Consider the following 18,530-nt stretch of genomic DNA (forward strand, 5'->3'; position numbering starts at 1 on the left):
CTGGTTAATTCCCTTGGTAAATTTGTCGTGGTTAATAAAAAAGATGAAATAAACTAGTTTTGGGGAAAGGAAACAAATAGGTCTAATTTGGCTTGAATAAGGAACCAACTTTGTCGTGTGGGCAATAAAGGGACAGGGTAGAGAAGGAATTCGGTCAAAAAGATCATCCTTGCTTGGTATTCCCACCATCGAAGTTTCTCGAACAATGTGCAAATTAAATAATAGCATGATCTCCATGTTATTATGCTGAGAAACTTGCAGGAAACTTCTCCCAACGAATTGGACCGCCGGCCCTTTTGAAAGTCTTACCATTATTTTCCGTCGCAGTGAGTATTCTCAATTTGCCACTAATACTCACACAAAAAAGTTCACTAATACTCACACAAAAAAGTTGGAGGCCAAATCACAAAAGAATCTAATAAAGTGAAAGATAGGCAACACTCTTGTACCCATATTGGACACATGTATTTTTCTTAGTTACAGTGATATATAGTTAGGTCTTACTCTGGGGTTTTTCATTTTTATAAAAATTATTTGTAGTGTTTGCTGCCTCTTCCTTACATTTATATATAAAAAAAAGAGCCTTAAAAAAGAAAAGGAGTTGGTGTGACAGCTGGTAGGCAATTGATCTTTGTCTCAAGTGTAGAAATATTTATGCTCTTATGCTTGGAAATGAAGACCACTGATTTGCAAGTTAGAGTATAACGAGATTATACCCTAAAAAAATAAAAGGTTGAGTTGAATTTTCAGCTTTTTGCTGGGCATTTATGTTACATATAAAAGTGATAGCCAAGTTTTGCAATGTAAAAAAACACAAATTTTGAGATTGGTTTTACTTAGATATCCAGTCTAAGATATTAAAAGTAGACCCTATGCCTAAAACGTTGAGTGAGTTCTTCAACTTTCCACTAAGCAATTATGCCACATATAAAAGTGATTGGCAAATTTTACAATGATTCTGAGATTGGTTTTATTTAGATATCCGGTCTTCTGTCTTTAGTTTTTCCTTTTGTTTAATAAGTGATTCTACCTAAGGCCCTCGTAGATTTCAAGCTTGCTTTGAAAAAGAAGGGGGTTCAATTTGAAGATTCTTACTCGATTTTTTAAAAATTTCTCTGTTACATTATCCTTTTGCACTTTTGCTCACTTTTGAAAACGAGCTTCATGTTCTTTATTTTATTCATATGACTAAACTTCTGGTTTTTATAACAAAGCGTCCATTACATGGAAACCCCTAAAAAAAAACATTTTAAATTTCAAAATTTAATTTAACTTATCTAAAAATTTTGAAAAATTATGTTTTAGCTTCTATTAAAATTTTGAATCTATAATTTATTACATGCAATGAAAAATTCCTAACTCTCCACACGTGCTTGAAAGCCCCTTGGAATGTAAGTTTTATGTTTGACGATTAATTTTGAGCAGCCTATAATATCAAAAATTAACCCTAGCTTTTTTGGCAGTAAGATATATATATATATATATATATATATATATATATATATATTATAATTGACATTGTGACTTAACCTAAGATGTGATTAACAAATGAACTAAAGTGATATATTGCACAAAAATTGGGGACCCATTTTGCAAGTGCTTCAAAATCTCTACCATGCATTTCTGACAAAAAACAGCAATAAAAATCCGCTCACTAATAAGTTCCTTTAGTGGGTGTTTGATTATAAACTTCGATTTAGTTCTAGAACCAACATTTTTTAGACTCAGATAGTCTTGGTTTTAGTATCGGACTCTTCCCTTTCTAATCTTAGACCACACTAGCTTTTGCTAGCAGTGATGGGGATTTCTTGTGTAAATCTTAAATTAAACCTGAAATTCTTAATGAACCATACATTTTATTACTATACATAGTTGTTTTTTCTGCACCAACAAAAAGCAAGTTACACTAGATCCATAGATTTAACATCAAACTCAATATTCAGGAAACCCCTTAAGTCTTATCAACTTCTTGGGAAAAATAAGCTTATCGATTTTTAAGCTATGCTAGGAAATCAACGAAAAGTTGCAAACGGGTGATCAGAAATTTTAGTATGATGTTGAATCTTTTCATATGATTGAGGGCTACCCCATAACATACTTAGCCCTTGGGTTATCTTACGTATGAACCGTCTACATAAAGCAAGGCTAACAATCGTTGCGAAAAGACCCTAAAACCTTCGTTCTCGGCCTGCAAAGCTATATGGTATGTCAGCATCAACAATGGCAACGATACAATTTTAGTATTATTAATTGGCAGCTCACATGTGAACGATGTGACTGTTCATCGAACCCAAACAGTCCGCATGTGGGAATCGACAAAATAATTTATCTGGAAGCGGAGAATATTGGAAGAACAAACTGCTCCTTCGATAACTGTCATTAATGGTGATAGGAACGGCGCCGGCGGCCGGCGTCTTTAGCTTTGGTGCCCACCGTTGTTTGGACTCGTCTAAATTAATACCTTCCCCATCATCATTCATCCCCGCTGGCTGCCCCACTTTTTCTTCCTTTCCTCACTTGCTTTCAAGGTTGGCAGCTTTAATTTGCTCGAGTTTTTAGAAAGATTGCCATCGACTCGAGACTTCAACTAGGAGCGCGTATCTTCTTAATCATGAGTTTGATATTGGCAAAAGCGTAACATGAACTTACCTCTTCGAGATATTTATTTGAAGATTCTGGAACTTCCCCGCCAGTAGCTCTTCTTGAGGTTGCCAAACGCTTATGATTTCAGCAACATGGCTATCCAATTTTAAGTCATATTTTAAAAACTATTTAAGGTTTGATGAGAGGGTGATCCAAATTCACGTCATATATATATATATAAGAAAAACCAATAAATTTAAGCTCAGATAAGGGTGTTCGAGCTTAGTGGACCACAATGAAGCAAACTCACTTTAATATACTGTATACAAGAAAATCAAGATTTTGTGGTTCGTGTGTTTTTCACAAGAGTTCTTATCCGTACAGTTCATTTGGAAAAATATTCCCGACCTGTCAATTTTGATCAGAAGGTTTATATATATATATATATATATATATATATATATATATAAAAGATACACAATTGCCTTACGCCTCTCTCTTCCCTTCTCCCCACCCACTTTCTTGTGGTAGGTTGCTATATATGAGGAGGCAACCTCATGCCAATTGGTCGCGAGTTGAAACGACATTGCTTAGCTTCACCATCATATCACCACCATGGATGTTAAGTCCTCCCTCGTCTTCCTCCTCCTCCTCCTCCCCCTTCTCCAGCTCCTCCCTTCCAGCCACGCCACTCTCACGGTCGGTTTCTACGGCACCTCATGTCCATCTGCGGAGAGCATCGTCCAGTCCGCCGTCGCAGCAGCCGTGATTGAAAATCCCGGCATTGCGGCCGGCTTGATCCGCTTGCATTTCCATGACTGCTTTGTCAGGGTAAGTGTTTGCAACTGTGAGAGCTCTGAGCTAGTAACGAATGCTTGGTAGAATTCACAGTTACACTACTAATTCGCTATTGAAGGATTGATGAGCAATGTGACTATCTGGTCTTTCTAACCAGGACATTAGATGAGACGTCGTTTTAGATATTTATGGGTAATTGGCGTTAAATCGGTTTTTCAGGGCTGCGACGCCTCAGTCCTCCTGAGAAGCGCTAATGGGACGGCGGAGCGGGACGCGATTCCGAATGCGAGCCTCCGTGGGTTCGAAGTCATTGACTCTGCCAAAGCCCAGCTCGAGGCAGCATGCCCCAACACGGTCTCGTGCGCCGACATCCTCGCCTTCGCAGCCCGCGACAGTGCGGCACTCGTCGGGGATATCGACTACGAGATTCCGGCCGGCCGGCGTGACGGAAGCATCTCCGTCGACACGGAAGCGCTGTCGGACCTACCCTCGCCGAACTCCACCGTGGCCGAGCTCATCAACGCCTTTGCTGTGAAGAACTTGACGGAGCTGGATATGGTGACCTTGTCGGGAGCCCACTCGATCGGGGTGGCCGGCTGTGGATCCTTCTCCAACCGGCTCTTCAACTTCAGCAGCACCAGCCAAGTTGACCCAACGCTGGACCCCGACTACGCGGCCTTCCTCCTGAGTCGGTGCCCCAACAACACCGCGACGGCCAAAGTCGACTTGGACAGCATCACGCCAGATGTGCTGGACAACAACTACTACTTGGGGCTGACCATGAACCTGGGCCTCCTCACCTCTGACCAGGCACTCCTCACCACCAACTCCTCCACTGCAATGGTGACTACCCCTCTCTCTCTCTCTCTCTCTCTCTAATATATATATATATATATATATACGTGTCTAACATAGAGAAAAAATGGATGAGTAAGGATCAGCATCATGAATCACATGTTGTACGTGTCAATACAGGTGATGGAGAATGTATACAACCCGTCTAAGTGGGCAAGGCTCTTTGCTCAGTCCATGGTGAAGATGGGCGCCATTCAAGTGCTCACAGGAACACAGGGAGAGATCAGGAGGAACTGCAACGTCGTCAACCCGACCGCGGTTGATCTCCTTCTTCCAAAGCCTACAGAGACTTCTCAAGTTGCCAGCAGCTAAAGGCAGGAACAGTTCATGGATTTTCTGCAGGAGACCGTGTCGAATACACAACACGTATCGTGATCACCCTCGCAGCTTTAGTCGTCTTTGAGCTTCCATTGTTCGTGTCAGTAAAATAAAATTGCAAAGGCAGAGTATAAGAGTGAAGTTCTTCTAAGAGTCTCTAGCGAATGCTGCATGTGAGATTCTATAGTTTCATCAGATCTTGAAGTCGTTGTATTCCTATATGTATAACAGCAACTTTTTTTTTTTTTTTTTGGTTTAATGCTTGGGCCATTTAAATGTGGCCGTTCTTAGAAAGGCAATGCTAAATGAATGATTTCCCAAAAAATGCTCATAAAATCTGCCAAATCCAATCGAATAATGCTTTATTGTGTACATGAAAAATTTTAAAGATTGGGATTTTAGAATTTTCTGACAAATACTCAAAATGATTGCCCATATGTGTCTTATGGAGTAAAAATTAATACAATCTGTAAGCAGACTCCTTGATATGAAAACATTCCATTCTTAATTTATATGTTTTAAGAACGCCATGTGATCTTATTGCAAAAAAAGACATGCTGGGGGCTGATACCGACAAAACAGAACTTTCTTACGCCGTGTAAGAAGATGACAGACAGACCTGAGCTGGGGACCACCATGGTAGCAGGAATAGGGTTTCTCCCCTTAGCCATCACCAGTAGGATAAAGATACGCGGCCAACCTGTGAGTCTGTGACGAAGGCTGAAAGGAACATGTGAGACATTCGTATTCATATTTCGCTTGTGAGATGAAGTCCGTATAATCGCTTGTCTTTGTATTGATGCAGGACTATTCTAGTGGATCTGGATCCAACACGACCTAACAATTTTCTACTAGTGCTAATCAATACGAGTGGATAAAAACTTTGTCAATGAATTGTCCTAAAGATCCATTCTACGGTTTTAAGTCATTGTTTTACATTCCTCAAACAACAAAATAACGAAAAACTTTATGTAAAACAATAAACCAAACTTCACAAGAATCAACAAACAAACGATATGTGATCACCATATTACATATGGTGTGTTTACATTGAAGCAAAGAGACCCTTCTTCAGGGGAAGAGTCAAGATGGAGCTTGTTTGGGCTTGGCTCTATCTCAAATTTTTTTTTAATTTACATATAAATTTTAAAAATTTTGTTTGTTTTATATAAAAATTTTGAAAATTGATATTTCGGCCCTAGTCAAAATTTGAAAACTTTAATTCAGCTTGTCTCATGAAAAATTTTTGGTTCCACCTCTGCGGAACAAGGTCAAGATGTTAGCTCTTTAATAAGAGGTATGCGACCATATCTTCACTATTGATGTATTGAATCTCCACAAGGTAATTTTCTACCCTCTTTTTATCAACATAGTACTTTAATTCTATATGCTTACAATAAGTTGCATTATTATTTTTATTAGAGAAAGACACAACAACTTTCTTGTCGAAATAAACTTTATGTGGTCTCCCAAGAGATTCCACTATCTTGAAATAGAGTTCTTTGTCCATAATGCCTACGAAGTAATCTCATATAATGCAATAAACTTCACTTCCATTGTATGAGCAATAGTAATGGTTTGTTTTTTTCTACTTAGGAGATGGACCTCCAGCTAAAAGAAAAACATATCCTGTTTTTTGATTTTTTACTATCGACACATGCTCTCAGTTTGGCATTGAGAAGCTAACTACTTCAAGGTGATCTATCTTGTCATATGTCAACAATCAACATATAGTCCTTTGAGCCTTGCAAATATGGCATGACTTTCTTTACAACCTTCCAATATGTCACATTGAAATCTCTCAAGCACTCCAATAACAAAGAAAATATGCTATGCATATGGAATGTTATTCATCTATTCATCTGAGTCTTTTTATGTTCATCATGTGAACAATCAGTTAAGTTCAATTTACCTCAATTTATTTGTGGTGAGGGTTGAACGGTACAGTCCTATTCATCTTTAGTTTGTCCCTTTCATTACGGGACACTTTGTATTTATTTTTCTCTCACTCAATGAAGTCGGTTTAATCGGTTGTTTTCGTATTGATGCATGACTATTTTGCTGGTCCAATTAGAAAAGACCCAACAACATACACATAATTGTGGATATGTTTTTAAATTCATAAATAAGACATAATCACATTATGTCCCTTATAACAAGAACACAATATATGTTCAATCGCTACACGTAATCACCAGGTCCTACCTCACCCTTTTTTTTTTCTTTCTTTTGAAAACCGAGGCTGGTTAGGCTGTTCTTTCATTCCCAAATCGTAAAGATGATGCTAAATTCGCGCCAGAAAATTTGAAATTTCCTCCGTCAACTTGAAAGTGTGTTTGGTTGCTCCATTAAACTGTTTGAGATTCAAGCCCTACAGTACCCATTGAAACATGAACTATTTTGTTCTTTGATTATTGATCACCAGACTTAGCACACATCATGTCTGGCTTCTTTGGAGTTTAATCAGTCAAATCCTTTTCAAAATTGAACATCTGGAAGAGATTTTTGAGCAATCAAACACGCCTTAAAAGGTCTCAAATGATCTAATCCCCAGTACCCGATCGGATCGACCTTTGTGGCCAAAGTCCTGGCGGTCTAACTGGTTGAACGATAGAGCTATAACATTAATATCTTTAATCCAAGCCCAGCAGTACTGGATCCGTCTGGATTCATATTATGCCCATTTGTTAACCGGGTGAAAGTGAAACAATATTCCCCACCTTTTCTTGATTTTGCTATGTAAAATTTTTGTTGACAGTAACTCTTTCTTACCATATTTAGCTTAGAAAAGGAACTTATCTTTGTTTCTAAAAACACTGGATCCTGATACGTAAAAAATTAGAAGGATGCAGTTGAATTTTTTGAACGATATCAATTTCCACCATTTTCTGCTGTCACACGCGGTGCTTGCCTAAATCATAGTCCGAATGAAGAGCACATATCTAATTCTGCAAATAAATTGTTGATAATGACAAAATGTCGTTCAGTGCCTTCCCATATCAAAAGATTTACTATTATCTTCAAGCGACGGTTGTGCTACTTAAGGGATTTTAGTAGATAAACTTCAACCCTCACGAAGATGACGACACAGGCCTTACCATTTCACTACATAAATAAATGGTAGCTGCCGACAACTTCTCATTCGAACCTAAGGCTTTCACCATTGTGATTTGCGTTGTTTTGTGACACAATGGTTAAGGCCAAGCAGTTCCTCGCTATTCTTCTTTTGTCAATATTTTTCCTGCTTGCTTCTTCTTCTGCTTCAAGACATCATTAGCAGTAAGCATCATAATTCTTCATCTTCATCATCCTTCCGCTCAACTGATGGAACAAACAAATTTTGGCCAATGGGGCACTAACCAATATTTCTCGTTTAAGAGAATGAGTGCATACTACATGCAGTTAGATCTAACTGAACCTACATCCACCTTAATCTACATCCACCTTAATCATAATGCAAGATTTCAAGAGCTACCATAGTCCCATCATCTTCGTTGATGGACTTTTGCACCATTGCCACTGTGGGCAATGACATTTGCAGCTTCCCCTTGTGTGATAAGTCCTTGCCTTTCCCTGTTCGAGCTAAGGACTTGGTAGACCGGACGACACTCGATAAAAGGTGGGTCAGCTGGGTGCTCAAGGTAGAAACGGATTGAAGCAAATGACTAGTCAACTAAAAGTTATGGCAGCCAAAAAGATCATCCTTGTTTGGTACCGCCTCCATTCAAGCTTCTCGAAGAAAGTGCAAATTAAATAATAGCATTATCTCCATGTTATAATACTGAGAAACTTACAGGAAACTTCTGCCAACGAATTGGACAGCCGGCTCTTTTTGAATGTTTACCACTTTCTCCTGTGACAGTGACATGAACATGTATTCTCAATTTGCCATGAAAGCGGATGTAGCGCAAAGAAGTTGGAGGCCAAATAAAAAAAGAATCCAATAAAGTGGAAGATGACAACAATTCTTTTGTACCGTATTGGAAACAAGTATTTTTCTTAGATGCAGTGATATATATTTCGGTCTTACAATATTGTTTTTTTTTCTTCCCCATTTTGGGCAAGTGGCAGTCAAGTGGTGGCTGCCCCTTTCACAAGAAAAGAATAAGTCTTTAAAGGAGTTGGTGCTTTAAAAGAGTTGGTGCAACAGTTGGTAGACCGCCCATCTTCATTTTGAGTGTTTTGGGGTATCAACTACTGCAAAGTAAAGAACATAGTTACATAAATGCGCAAATTACAGCTTAACAAGACGACATCCTGAGAAAGAATAAGAGGTTGGCAAAGTAAAGAACATAGTTACATAAATGCGCAAATTACAGCTTAACAAGACGACATCCTGAGAAAGAAAAAGAGGTTGGGTTCGGCTTTTTGCTAGTCAATTATAACACATATAAAAGTGATTGCCAAGTTTTGCAATGTATTTATAAAACTAATAAACCTTGAATGAGAAAGTATAATACATAAAAAATAAAAATTCTGATGTTGATTTTATTTAGATATCCAGCCTCTATGTTTCGTTTTTCCTTTTGTTTAATGAGTGATTCTACCTAAGGGTCCGGTAGATTTCAAGTTTGCTTTAAAAAATAAGGCGGTTCAATTTAAAGATTCTTATTCGATTTTTTGAAAATTCCAGTCAGACCATCCTTTTGCACTCACTTTTGAGAACAAGCTTCATGCTCTTCATTTTTATTATGACTAAACCTGTGGTTTTTAAACTCAGTTTTGCATAACCATTCCTGTATTTTCTGGTTTTTAAAACTCAGCGTCCACTACATGGAAAACATCGCCCCTAGGCAGGCCTTCTGGTCGCATTAAAAAAAAAATTAAAATTTTACTTGTAAATTCTAAAAGTATCAGTTCAACATATATAAAAAAAAATTAAATTATGTTTCCACTCCTATTAAAATTTTGAAAGTATAATTTGATCCAAAAATTTTCTAACTCTGCCCCTAAGCAATGTTTGAAAGTTCCATGAAGAGTGAGTTTTAAGTTCGAACTCCAATTTTGAGCAGACTATTGACCTTAATTTCAAAAAATGACTTAGTTTTTATATATATATATATATATATATATATATATAATTAATAGTAAAACATTTTAATTGACATTCTGACTTAACAAGTTAACTGAAGTGATATATTTCCCAAAAATCAGGGACCCATTTGCCAAGTGCTTCAAAACTCAGGGGCCCATGCAGTTCTCAGAAAAGTAAAAGTAAGAATTCGCTCCTTTAAGGGGTGTTTGATTATAAACTCCGACTTAGTTTTAGATCCTACATTCGTTTTAGCATCGGACTCTCCTCTTTCTAATCTTAGATCAGACCAGCTTTGCTAGCAGTCTAAAACAGAGGACCGGGTTTCCATGCATGTATCTTATCTTTGGTTGAAAAAAGATAACAATCGACCACTTGAAAAAATGTACAAAGACATCCCCAATTTCCCTTGACTCTTCTAATCGATATCGATATCTTTTGTGTTGTTATATTTATTAGGTAGCAGTTCAAATCTGAAAAATGAGACTGTTCATCTGACCCGAGCCGTTCACATGTGGGAACGAACAGAACGATTTGTCCTGAACGGGAAAAACTTCTCCTTCTATAACTGTCATTAATGGTGATAGAGACAGACGGCTCCTGCTCCTTTATTTCTGGAGCCCACCGTTCTTTGGACTCGTTTAAATTAATATCTTCCCTATCATCGTTTTTCCCCTCTGGCTCGCCCCCCACTTTTTCCTCCTTTTCTCACTTGTTTTCAAAGTTGGCAGCTTTAATTTGCTCGGGTTTCCATAAAGATGCCATCGACCCGATACTTCAACCAGGAGCACCTATCTTCTTAATCACGACTTTGATATCTAGGTCTCTCAACGTTGTTAAAAGTGTAACGTGAAGTTACTTCCTCGCTACATTTATTTGAAAATTCACGTTGAATATTGGAACTTCCCAGCCAATAGATCTTCTTTAAGTTGCCTTCCTTACTACGCTTATCATCATTTCAGTAACAGGGACATCAAATTTACGATATATTTTAAAAACTACGATGAGAAGGTAGTCCAAATTCACGTTATATATAAAAAGTTATGGATCTGAGGGTTCGACCTTAGATCAGAAGACCACAATGAAACAACCTCACCCTTATATATATATATATATATATTGTATAAAAGAAACTGCGGATATGATAAGTAGATTTTGTGGTTGTTGTGTTTTCCTCAAGATTTCTTATCCGTACAGTCCATTTGGAAAAGTATGTCCAACATATCAACTTTGATCGGAAGGTTCATATATACATATATAAGTCGGCAACCATGTAGCCAGTCAACATACTCAATTGCCTTACGCCTCTCTTTTTTCTCCTACTCTCTTCCCTTCTCTCCGCCACCCACTTTCTTGTGGGAGGCTGCTATATATCAGGAGGCAACCTCATACCAATTGGTCGCGAGTTGAAACCGAATTTCTTAGCTTCACCATCATATCAACGCCATGGATGTCAAGTCCTCCCTCCTCCTCCTCCTCCTCCTCCCTCTTCTGCTGCTTCTCCCTTCCAGCCACGCCACTCTCACAGTCGGTTTCTACAACACCTCATGCCCATCCGCGGAGAGCATCGTCAGGTCCGCCGTCGCAGCAGCCGTGAGTGCAAACCCCGGCATTGCGGCCGGCTTGATCCGCATGCATTTCCACGACTGCTTTGTCAGGGTAAGTGTCTGCAACTGTGAGAGCTACATAAGCAAATGAACCCACCCTGATTATATATATATATGTAGGCAGGCAAGAGGGAAACGAATTTTGCAATGGGCTTGGTAGAATTGACATGCACACTAGTAATTTGCAATTGAAGAATTGATGAGAAGTGTGGTCATTCTAACGAGGGCATTAGATCAGTCGTTGTTTTAGTTATTTATGGGTAATTGACGTTAAATTGGTTCTTCAGGGCTGCGATGCCTCAGTCATTCTGAGAAACGCCAGTGGGGGGGAGCGGGACGCCGGCCCGAATGCGAGCCTCCGTGGGTTCGAAGTCATTGACGCGGCCAAAGCCCAGCTCGAGGCAGCGTGCCCCAACACGGTCTCCTGCGCCGACGTCCTTGCCTTTGCAGCCCGCGACAGTGCGGCACTCGTCGGGAACATCAGCTACCAGATCCCGTCCGGCCGGCGTGACGGACTCATCTCCAGCGCGTCGGAGGTGGACCTACCCCCGCCGAATGCCGACTTGACTGAGCTCATCCGCAGGTTCGCCGATAAGAACTTGACGGAGCTGGATATGGTGACCTTGTCGGGAGCCCACTCGATCGGGGTGGCCGGCTGTGGGTCCTTCAACTTCCGGCTCTTCAACTTCAGCAACACCAGCCAAGTTGACCCAACGCTGGACCCCACCTACGCGGCCTTCCTCCGCACTCGGTGCCCCAACGACACCGCCACGGGCACAGTCAACATGGACAGCATCACGCCCAATGTGCTGGACAACAACTACTACGTGGGGCTAACCAGGAACCTGGGCCTCTTCTCCTCTGACCAGACCCTCCTCACCACCAACACCTCCAATGCAATGGTGCCTATCTCCACCCTTCTCTCCCTCTCTTTCTTTCTCCCATTTTATATATATATATATATATGTCAACAGATCAGATAGGATATACCCTAATAACATTTACTTTTTGGGTATTTAAATTTGAATTCAGATTCAAATACAAAATATCTGAATCTGAAATCTGATTTCACAATTCGAATCTGATCTAAATCCAATGTTGATGTGTGTATCCTAATATAATTTTTGAACCCAATTTAGCCTATTTTCAAAATATATGAGGATTAGATATATGATATTTGTTTAAAAAGAAATTTGATCTGAATCTGTATCTTAGTTCGATCAGATATTTATGTATATCCAATTGAAAATCTTAATATGATCGGATGTCATTTTCTAAATTCAAAACCAATCCAATTTGTTAATCGGATATTTTTTTTTTTTATTAATTCAACTAGATTTTCATACAAATCAGATATATTGATATGCCTATATATATATATATATATGTGTGTGTGAAAAAAAAATGATCAGAATCATGAATCACATGTTGTACGTGTCAATACAGGTGATGGAGAATGTAAACAACCCGTCTAGGTGGGCAAGCCTCTTTGCTCAGTCCATGGTGAAGATGGGCGCCATTGACGTGCTCACAGGAACACAGGGACAGATCAGGAGGAACTGCAGCGTCGTCAACCCGACCACTGTTGATCTCCTTCTTCCAAAGTCTACAGAGACTTCTCAAGTTGCCAGCAGCTAAAGGCAGATCAGTTGATTCATCTGCTGAGGGAGACCGTGCGTGTACACAACATATATCCTGATCACCCTGGCTGCTTTAGTCGTCAGTAATCTTCCATTGTTGGTGTGAGTAAAATAAATTGCAGAGGCAGAGTTAGAAGAGTTAAGTTGTTCTAAGAGGGTCTAGCGAATGCTGCATGCGAGATTCTATAGTTTCTCAGTTCTTGAAGTCGTTGTATTCCTATATATATCTAACAGCAACTTTTGGTTTAATGCTTGTGTATTTACATATGGCGGATCTTAAAATGGCAATGTTAAATTCGCTCTTTAATGAATGATTTCACGGAAAATGCTCATAAAATCGGGCGAATCCAATCGAAACATGCTTATTTTGAACATGAAGATTTTTAAAGATTGGATTTTTTTAATTTTCAGAAAAATACAAAAAACAATAAGAGAAAAGTGTGTTAGGCTAATCGGGGGCGGTCAGACGCTGGTTGAACCAGTCATATTTGACCGAGGGGTACTCATCATACATTTGAGAGACATTTTATATATAAACATGTAAAAATTTAGGGCCTACCAATAAGTAAATGAGAGGATTTTATTGGACTGTATAAACATTCAATTGCCAACACATGGTCACATGTATCTCCCTTCCTAAGCTCAGACCCATTCAAATTTAACTAGCAACCAGCCATGCCTAAGCCCGATCGTATTCCTTACGTTCTGGCGTAACAATTAATACAAGCTGTGCGCTGAATGTTTGATATGAAAAAAACATTTTTTTTTATTGTTAAGTACTTGTTCTAAGAACGCCATGTTCTTATTCCAAAAGAAGACATACACATAATGTGGATATGATTTTTAAATTCAAAAGATAGACATAATCGCATCATTTTTCTTATAAGAAGAATACATTATATATTCAATAGCTGGACATAATCACAAGGTCCTAGCTCACCTCGTTTGTTTCTTTCTTTTGCAAACCGGTGCTGGTTAATGCTACAATCACGACAGAAAATTTGAACTTTTCGCCTTCTTCAAGTTAAAAGTGTGTTTGGTTGCTTTGTTAAACTGTTTGAGATTCCCCTTCTATTCAAGCCCTACAGTACCCATTCAAACATGAACTATTTGTTCTTTGATTATTGATCACCAGACTTAGCGCACATCCTGGATGGCATCTTTGGATTTTAATCAGTCGAATCCTTTTCAAAATTCAACATCCGTAAAAGATTTTCGAGCAATCAAACACGCCTTAAAAGGTCACAAATGATCTAATCCCCATTAGCCGGTCGGATCGGTCTTTTGTGACCAAAGTCCTGGCGTTCTAGCTCCTTGAACGATAGAGCTATAACATTAATATCTTTAATCCGAGCCCAACACTACTGGATCCGTCTGGATCCATATTATGCCCAATTGGTATCAGCGTGAAAGTGAAACAATATTCCCCAACTTTTATTGTTTTTACCATGTCAAATTTTGTTGACAGTAACTCCTTGTTACCACATTTGGCGGAGAAAAGGAAGTTATCTTTGTTTCTAAAAAGAAGGGATCCTGATACGTAAAAACTTAGACCGATAAAGTTGAATTTTCTGAACGATATCAATTTCATACCTTTTCTGCTCTCACACACGGTGCATACCCAAATCATAGTCCAAATGAAGAGCATGTATTTAATTCTGCTAAATAAATTGCTGATAATGACAAACTGTTGTTTAATGCCTTTCCATATCAAAAGATTTACTATTATCTTCAAGCAACGTTGTTGCCTCTTAAGGAATTTTAGCAGATAAGATTCAACCTCACGAAGAAGACGATACAGGCCTTTACCATTTCACAATATAAATAAGTGGTTGCTGCAACCAAGTTCTCATTCGAACCTAAGGTTTTCACCATTGTGATTTACATTGTTTTGTGACACAATGGGTCAGGCCAAGCGGTTCTTCGCTACTCTTCTTTTGTCAATATTTTTCCTGCTTGCTTCTTCTTCTGCTTCAAGACACCATGGTTCATCTTCAATTAGAAGCAGACATCATGTTTCTAAGCATCATAATTCTTCGTCTTCATCATCGTTCCCGGAATCTTCATGGAAGAATTTTTTCAACATTACCACTGTTTGCAATCAGTCAAGGTTCTCAGACTTGGGCTATGACATGAGCAGCTTCCCCTTCTGTGATAAGTCATTGCCTTTCCCTGTTCGAGCTAAGGACTTGATAGACCGGATGACACTGGATGAGAAGGTGGCTCAGCTGGGCAATACTGCTCAAGGTGTGCAGAGACTAGGCCTGCCCATGTATGAATGGTGGTCCGAGGCTCTGCATGGCGTGTCGAACGTCGGTCCGGGGACTCGGTTCGACAATCAAACAGTGCCTGGTGCCACTAGCTTCCCCAATGTCATTCTCACTGCTGCTGCCTTCAATGAAACCTTGTGGAAAGTCATTGGTCAGGTACTAACTACCAACAATGAAGCTCATATTGGCTATTATGGTGCTTTCCAATGATGAAATATACGTTTGAACCATATCTGGAAATGTGGAAATATCTCATTTGAGATGTATAATAATGTATCTGTTTTTGAAGGTACGTAAAATTTTGTGTGCTGATCCTTACGTTTATTGTTAAACAAGGGAAAGCTTTTGAAGATCTTGTTCAGACCTTTTTGTGAATTCCTTTCCTTTTTCTTTTGTCACCGTAAGAAAATGGCAGTTCTTCTATAACTTCCTTATATTTTATTTGTACAGGGTGTCAATTAAGTGGAAAGTAATTGTCAATTACTTTACTGATTTAATCAAGCTAGACTCTAGGAAGAGATTGGAAAGACAGTTGGTGCATGGATGATATCATCGACATATTCTTTGTAAGCTTAAGTTTTCATTTTGTTATGTCTAAAATTGCAGGCTGTTTCCACCGAGGCTAGAGCCATGCATAATGTGGGTTTAGCCGGCCTGACCTACTGGAGCCCAAACATCAACGTTGTTAGGGACCCTCGTTGGGGACGGACGCTTGAGACACCTGGTGAAGATCCATTTGTGGTGGGTCGCTATGCCGTTAACTATGTCAGAGGCTTGCAAGATGTTGAGGGGGCAGAGCAGACTGAGGATCCCAATTCTAGGCCACTCAAAGTTTCAGCATGCTGCAAGCACTATGCTGCATATGACGTTGATAATTGGATGGGTGTTGATCGCTACCACTTTGATGCTAGGGTACTAAAATTTTTCCACTTCGTTCACCTTAATTTGCTTATTGTGTTTTAATTTGATGCCAACAATGAATTTTACCTATCTGATTATACAGTCTAAGATTACTGATCTTATAAATTCTCTTAATTCATTTCTGCAACCAATAACTTACGTACCACTTAGCTTCTAAATTAGTCAGATATATAATATTTTTTGTTTTGTCCATTATCTCCGCTCATCTTTCAGTCGAATTATCGATTCACTTGTTGATGAATTTGGTTTGTGGAATACTGGGTAGGTGACTGAGCAAGATATGGTAGAGACCTTCCAACGCCCATTTGAGATGTGTGTGAAGGACGGAGACGTTAGCAGTGTGATGTGCTCCTACAACAGAATTAATGGCATCCCAGCATGTGCTGACCCGAAGCTTCTCTCTCAGACTATTAGGGGTGAATGGGATCTTCATGGGTAGGCCACTAGTCTTCCGTTTATGTGCTATTTTTCAGCTGTTTCGCTCACAACTAGTACCCATGTCTGTAAATCGCTTTTCTGACATGTCATTTTTCGTGCTTGATTTCTGTAGATACATCGTCTCTGATTGTGATTCAATAGAGGTCATGCTCCATGGCCACAAGTTCCTCCAAGATACAGAGGAGGATGCCATTGCCCAAGCTCTTGCCGCAGGTAACTGTTCAATTGATCATGGAGAAATTATTTGTGTTGTCACTTCTCCTTTAAGGGGCATTAACTGATCTTCTGATTCCGCCAGGTCTTGACCTTGATTGTGGATCATACTACCCAAAATTTGGCAAGTCTACGGTGTTGAAGGGCAGAACAAGGGAATCAATCATAGACAAGTCACTGATGAATCTATATGTGGTTTTGATGAGGCTTGGCTTCTTTGATGGCAACCCTCTGTACAATTCACTTGGCATGGCTGATGTCTGCAGCAATGAGCACATTGAGTTGGCAAGAGAAGCAGCTAGGGAGGGCATAGTCCTACTCAAGAACAACAACACATTGCCTCTGATTTCTAGCAAGATCAGGAGCCTGGCCGTTGTTGGTCCACATGCCAACGCCACAACAGTTATGATCGGCAACTATGCCGGCATCCCCTGCGGATACTCATCTCCTTTAGATGCCTTATCCAGATACGGTAAGGTTCGGTATGCAACAGGATGCGCTGATGTTATCTGCAGAAACGAGAGCCTCATCTTCCCGGCCATGATGGCAGCCAAGCACTCTGATGCAACACTCATTTTTGCTGGTTTGGACCTCACTGTTGAAGCTGAGAGCCTGGACAGAATTGACCTCCTCCTTCCAGGATATCAAACCCAGATGATCAATCAGGTTGCAGAAGAAGCCAAGGGCCCTGTGATCTTGGTAATCCTTTCTGCAGGAGGTGTTGATATCACTTTTGCTAAGGATAATCCTAAGATCTCTGCCATTCTCTGGGCTGGATATCCTGGTGAACAAGGTGGCAGTGCTATTGCTGATGTTGTCTTCGGACACTACAATCCAGGTGCCCTCATGAACAATGCTCATTCATCACTTGATTCATAATTGTATAAATTTGATTTCTGTAGTGAGTCTAATCTTGACATTCTATGGTTTCAGGCGGTCGATTGCCGGTAACATGGTACAATGCTGATTATGTTGACCTGCTTCCAATGACATCTTTGAAATTGAGGCCGGTCGATGAGCTCGGTTATCCAGGAAGAACTTACAAGTTCTTCAATGGCTCCACTGTATATCCATTTGGGTATGGTCTTAGCTACACCACATTCAACTACACCATCCTTTCTGCAACGAGAGTCCTGAAAGTTGCAATGGAGCCACACCAGCAATGCAGAACAGTGAGTTATGATCCGGACGTAGCAGTCCCACCCTGTCCTGCTGTACTCGTCGACGAGTCGAGTTGCAAAGAAGAAATCGACATCCAAGTGCAGGTGGAGAACTCTGGCCAAAGAGATGGAACTATTGTGGTGCTGGTCTACTCTGTGCCTCCTAAGGAGATCTTGGATACTTACATCAAGCAATTGGTTGGATTCCAGAGAGTTTTTGTCCCTGCCGCTAGCAGCAAGACTGCCAAGTTCAGTCTTAACGCCTGCCGCAGTCTGGGGATCGTTGATGGCCATGCAAACAGAATTTTGCCGTCGGGACAACATACTATCATCATTGGCAATGATGATGAATCTGTGTCTTTCCCTCTTAATCTCACATTCCATTACTAAGTTCAGTTCCACAGTAACTGTAGAATAGATTTAGGTTTAGAGCATTCAACCAGCTTGTTGAATTCCGTCTTTATGTTTGGGGTCAACAACTAGAGCCTTTTTTGTTTCTTCCTTTTCTTGTTTTTATTCGTTGGCAGAAATTTTTTGGAATAAACTATTGATCAGCTTTCAATAAATATAAACAATTTTTTTCATTTGTTTCTATTGATATTCATAATTCATGTATCTCTCGTACATTTGTAACATAAAATCAGCCGCATTGCTGAACGGTAAGCATGGTTATGGACTTTAGTGATACTAGTTCA

General features: G+C 39.7%; 3 protein-coding genes across 3 annotated transcripts; all 3 read left to right on the forward strand.

Annotated features, from left to right (window-relative positions):
• The first annotated feature begins 3,126 nt into the window (after positions 1-3,126).
• On the forward strand, positions 3,127-4,798 carry LOC116261992 (peroxidase 5-like). The gene is made up of 3 exons (XM_031640964.2): positions 3,127-3,414; positions 3,601-4,224; positions 4,357-4,798. Exons 1-3 carry the CDS (start codon positions 3,199-3,201, stop codon positions 4,546-4,548), a joined length of 1,032 nt encoding a protein of 343 aa, XP_031496824.1. The 5' UTR covers positions 3,127-3,198; the 3' UTR covers positions 4,549-4,798.
• Positions 4,799-10,877: 6,079 nt separating this feature from the next.
• Positions 10,878-13,126, forward strand: LOC116261863 (peroxidase 1-like). Its single transcript, XM_031640772.2, has 3 exons — positions 10,878-11,245; positions 11,481-12,095; positions 12,640-13,126. Exons 1-3 carry the CDS (start codon positions 11,033-11,035, stop codon positions 12,829-12,831), a joined length of 1,020 nt encoding a protein of 339 aa, XP_031496632.1. The 5' UTR covers positions 10,878-11,032; the 3' UTR covers positions 12,832-13,126.
• A 1,806-nt stretch (positions 13,127-14,932) lies between these two features.
• On the forward strand, positions 14,933-18,312 carry LOC116263161 (probable beta-D-xylosidase 5). Its single transcript, XM_031642777.1, has 6 exons — positions 14,933-15,259; positions 15,710-16,015; positions 16,290-16,459; positions 16,575-16,675; positions 16,761-17,513; positions 17,609-18,312. The coding sequence occupies exons 1-6, from the start codon at positions 14,966-14,968 to the stop codon at positions 18,223-18,225; spliced, it is 2,241 nt and encodes a 746-aa protein (XP_031498637.1). The 5' UTR covers positions 14,933-14,965; the 3' UTR covers positions 18,226-18,312.
• The last annotated feature ends 218 nt before the right edge of the window (positions 18,313-18,530 follow it).

This window comes from Nymphaea colorata, chromosome 10, assembly GCF_008831285.2.
Source record: "Nymphaea colorata isolate Beijing-Zhang1983 chromosome 10, ASM883128v2, whole genome shotgun sequence".
NCBI lineage: Eukaryota > Viridiplantae > Streptophyta > Magnoliopsida > Nymphaeales > Nymphaeaceae > Nymphaea > Nymphaea colorata.

Bases quoted from the DNA above. Each gene is read 5' to 3' on its own strand.
- LOC116263161 (XM_031642777.1), top strand. From the start codon at position 14,966: ATGAGCAGCTTCCCCTTCTGTGATAAGTCATTGCCTTTCCCTGTTCGA. The intron at 15,260-15,709 runs GTACTAACTACC...CTAAAATTGCAG, and splicing joins TGTGGAAAGTCATTGGTCAG to GCTGTTTCCACCGAGGCTAG. The intron at 16,016-16,289 runs GTACTAAAATTT...AATACTGGGTAG, and splicing joins GCTACCACTTTGATGCTAGG to GTGACTGAGCAAGATATGGT.
- LOC116261992 (XM_031640964.2), top strand. From the start codon at position 3,199: ATGGATGTTAAGTCCTCCCTCGTCTTCCTCCTCCTCCTCCTCCCCCTT. The intron at 3,415-3,600 runs GTAAGTGTTTGC...TCGGTTTTTCAG, and splicing joins TCCATGACTGCTTTGTCAGG to GGCTGCGACGCCTCAGTCCT. The intron at 4,225-4,356 runs GTGACTACCCCT...GTGTCAATACAG, and splicing joins CCAACTCCTCCACTGCAATG to GTGATGGAGAATGTATACAA.
- LOC116261863 (XM_031640772.2), top strand. From the start codon at position 11,033: ATGGATGTCAAGTCCTCCCTCCTCCTCCTCCTCCTCCTCCCTCTTCTG. The intron at 11,246-11,480 runs GTAAGTGTCTGC...TTGGTTCTTCAG, and splicing joins TCCACGACTGCTTTGTCAGG to GGCTGCGATGCCTCAGTCAT. The intron at 12,096-12,639 runs GTGCCTATCTCC...GTGTCAATACAG, and splicing joins CCAACACCTCCAATGCAATG to GTGATGGAGAATGTAAACAA.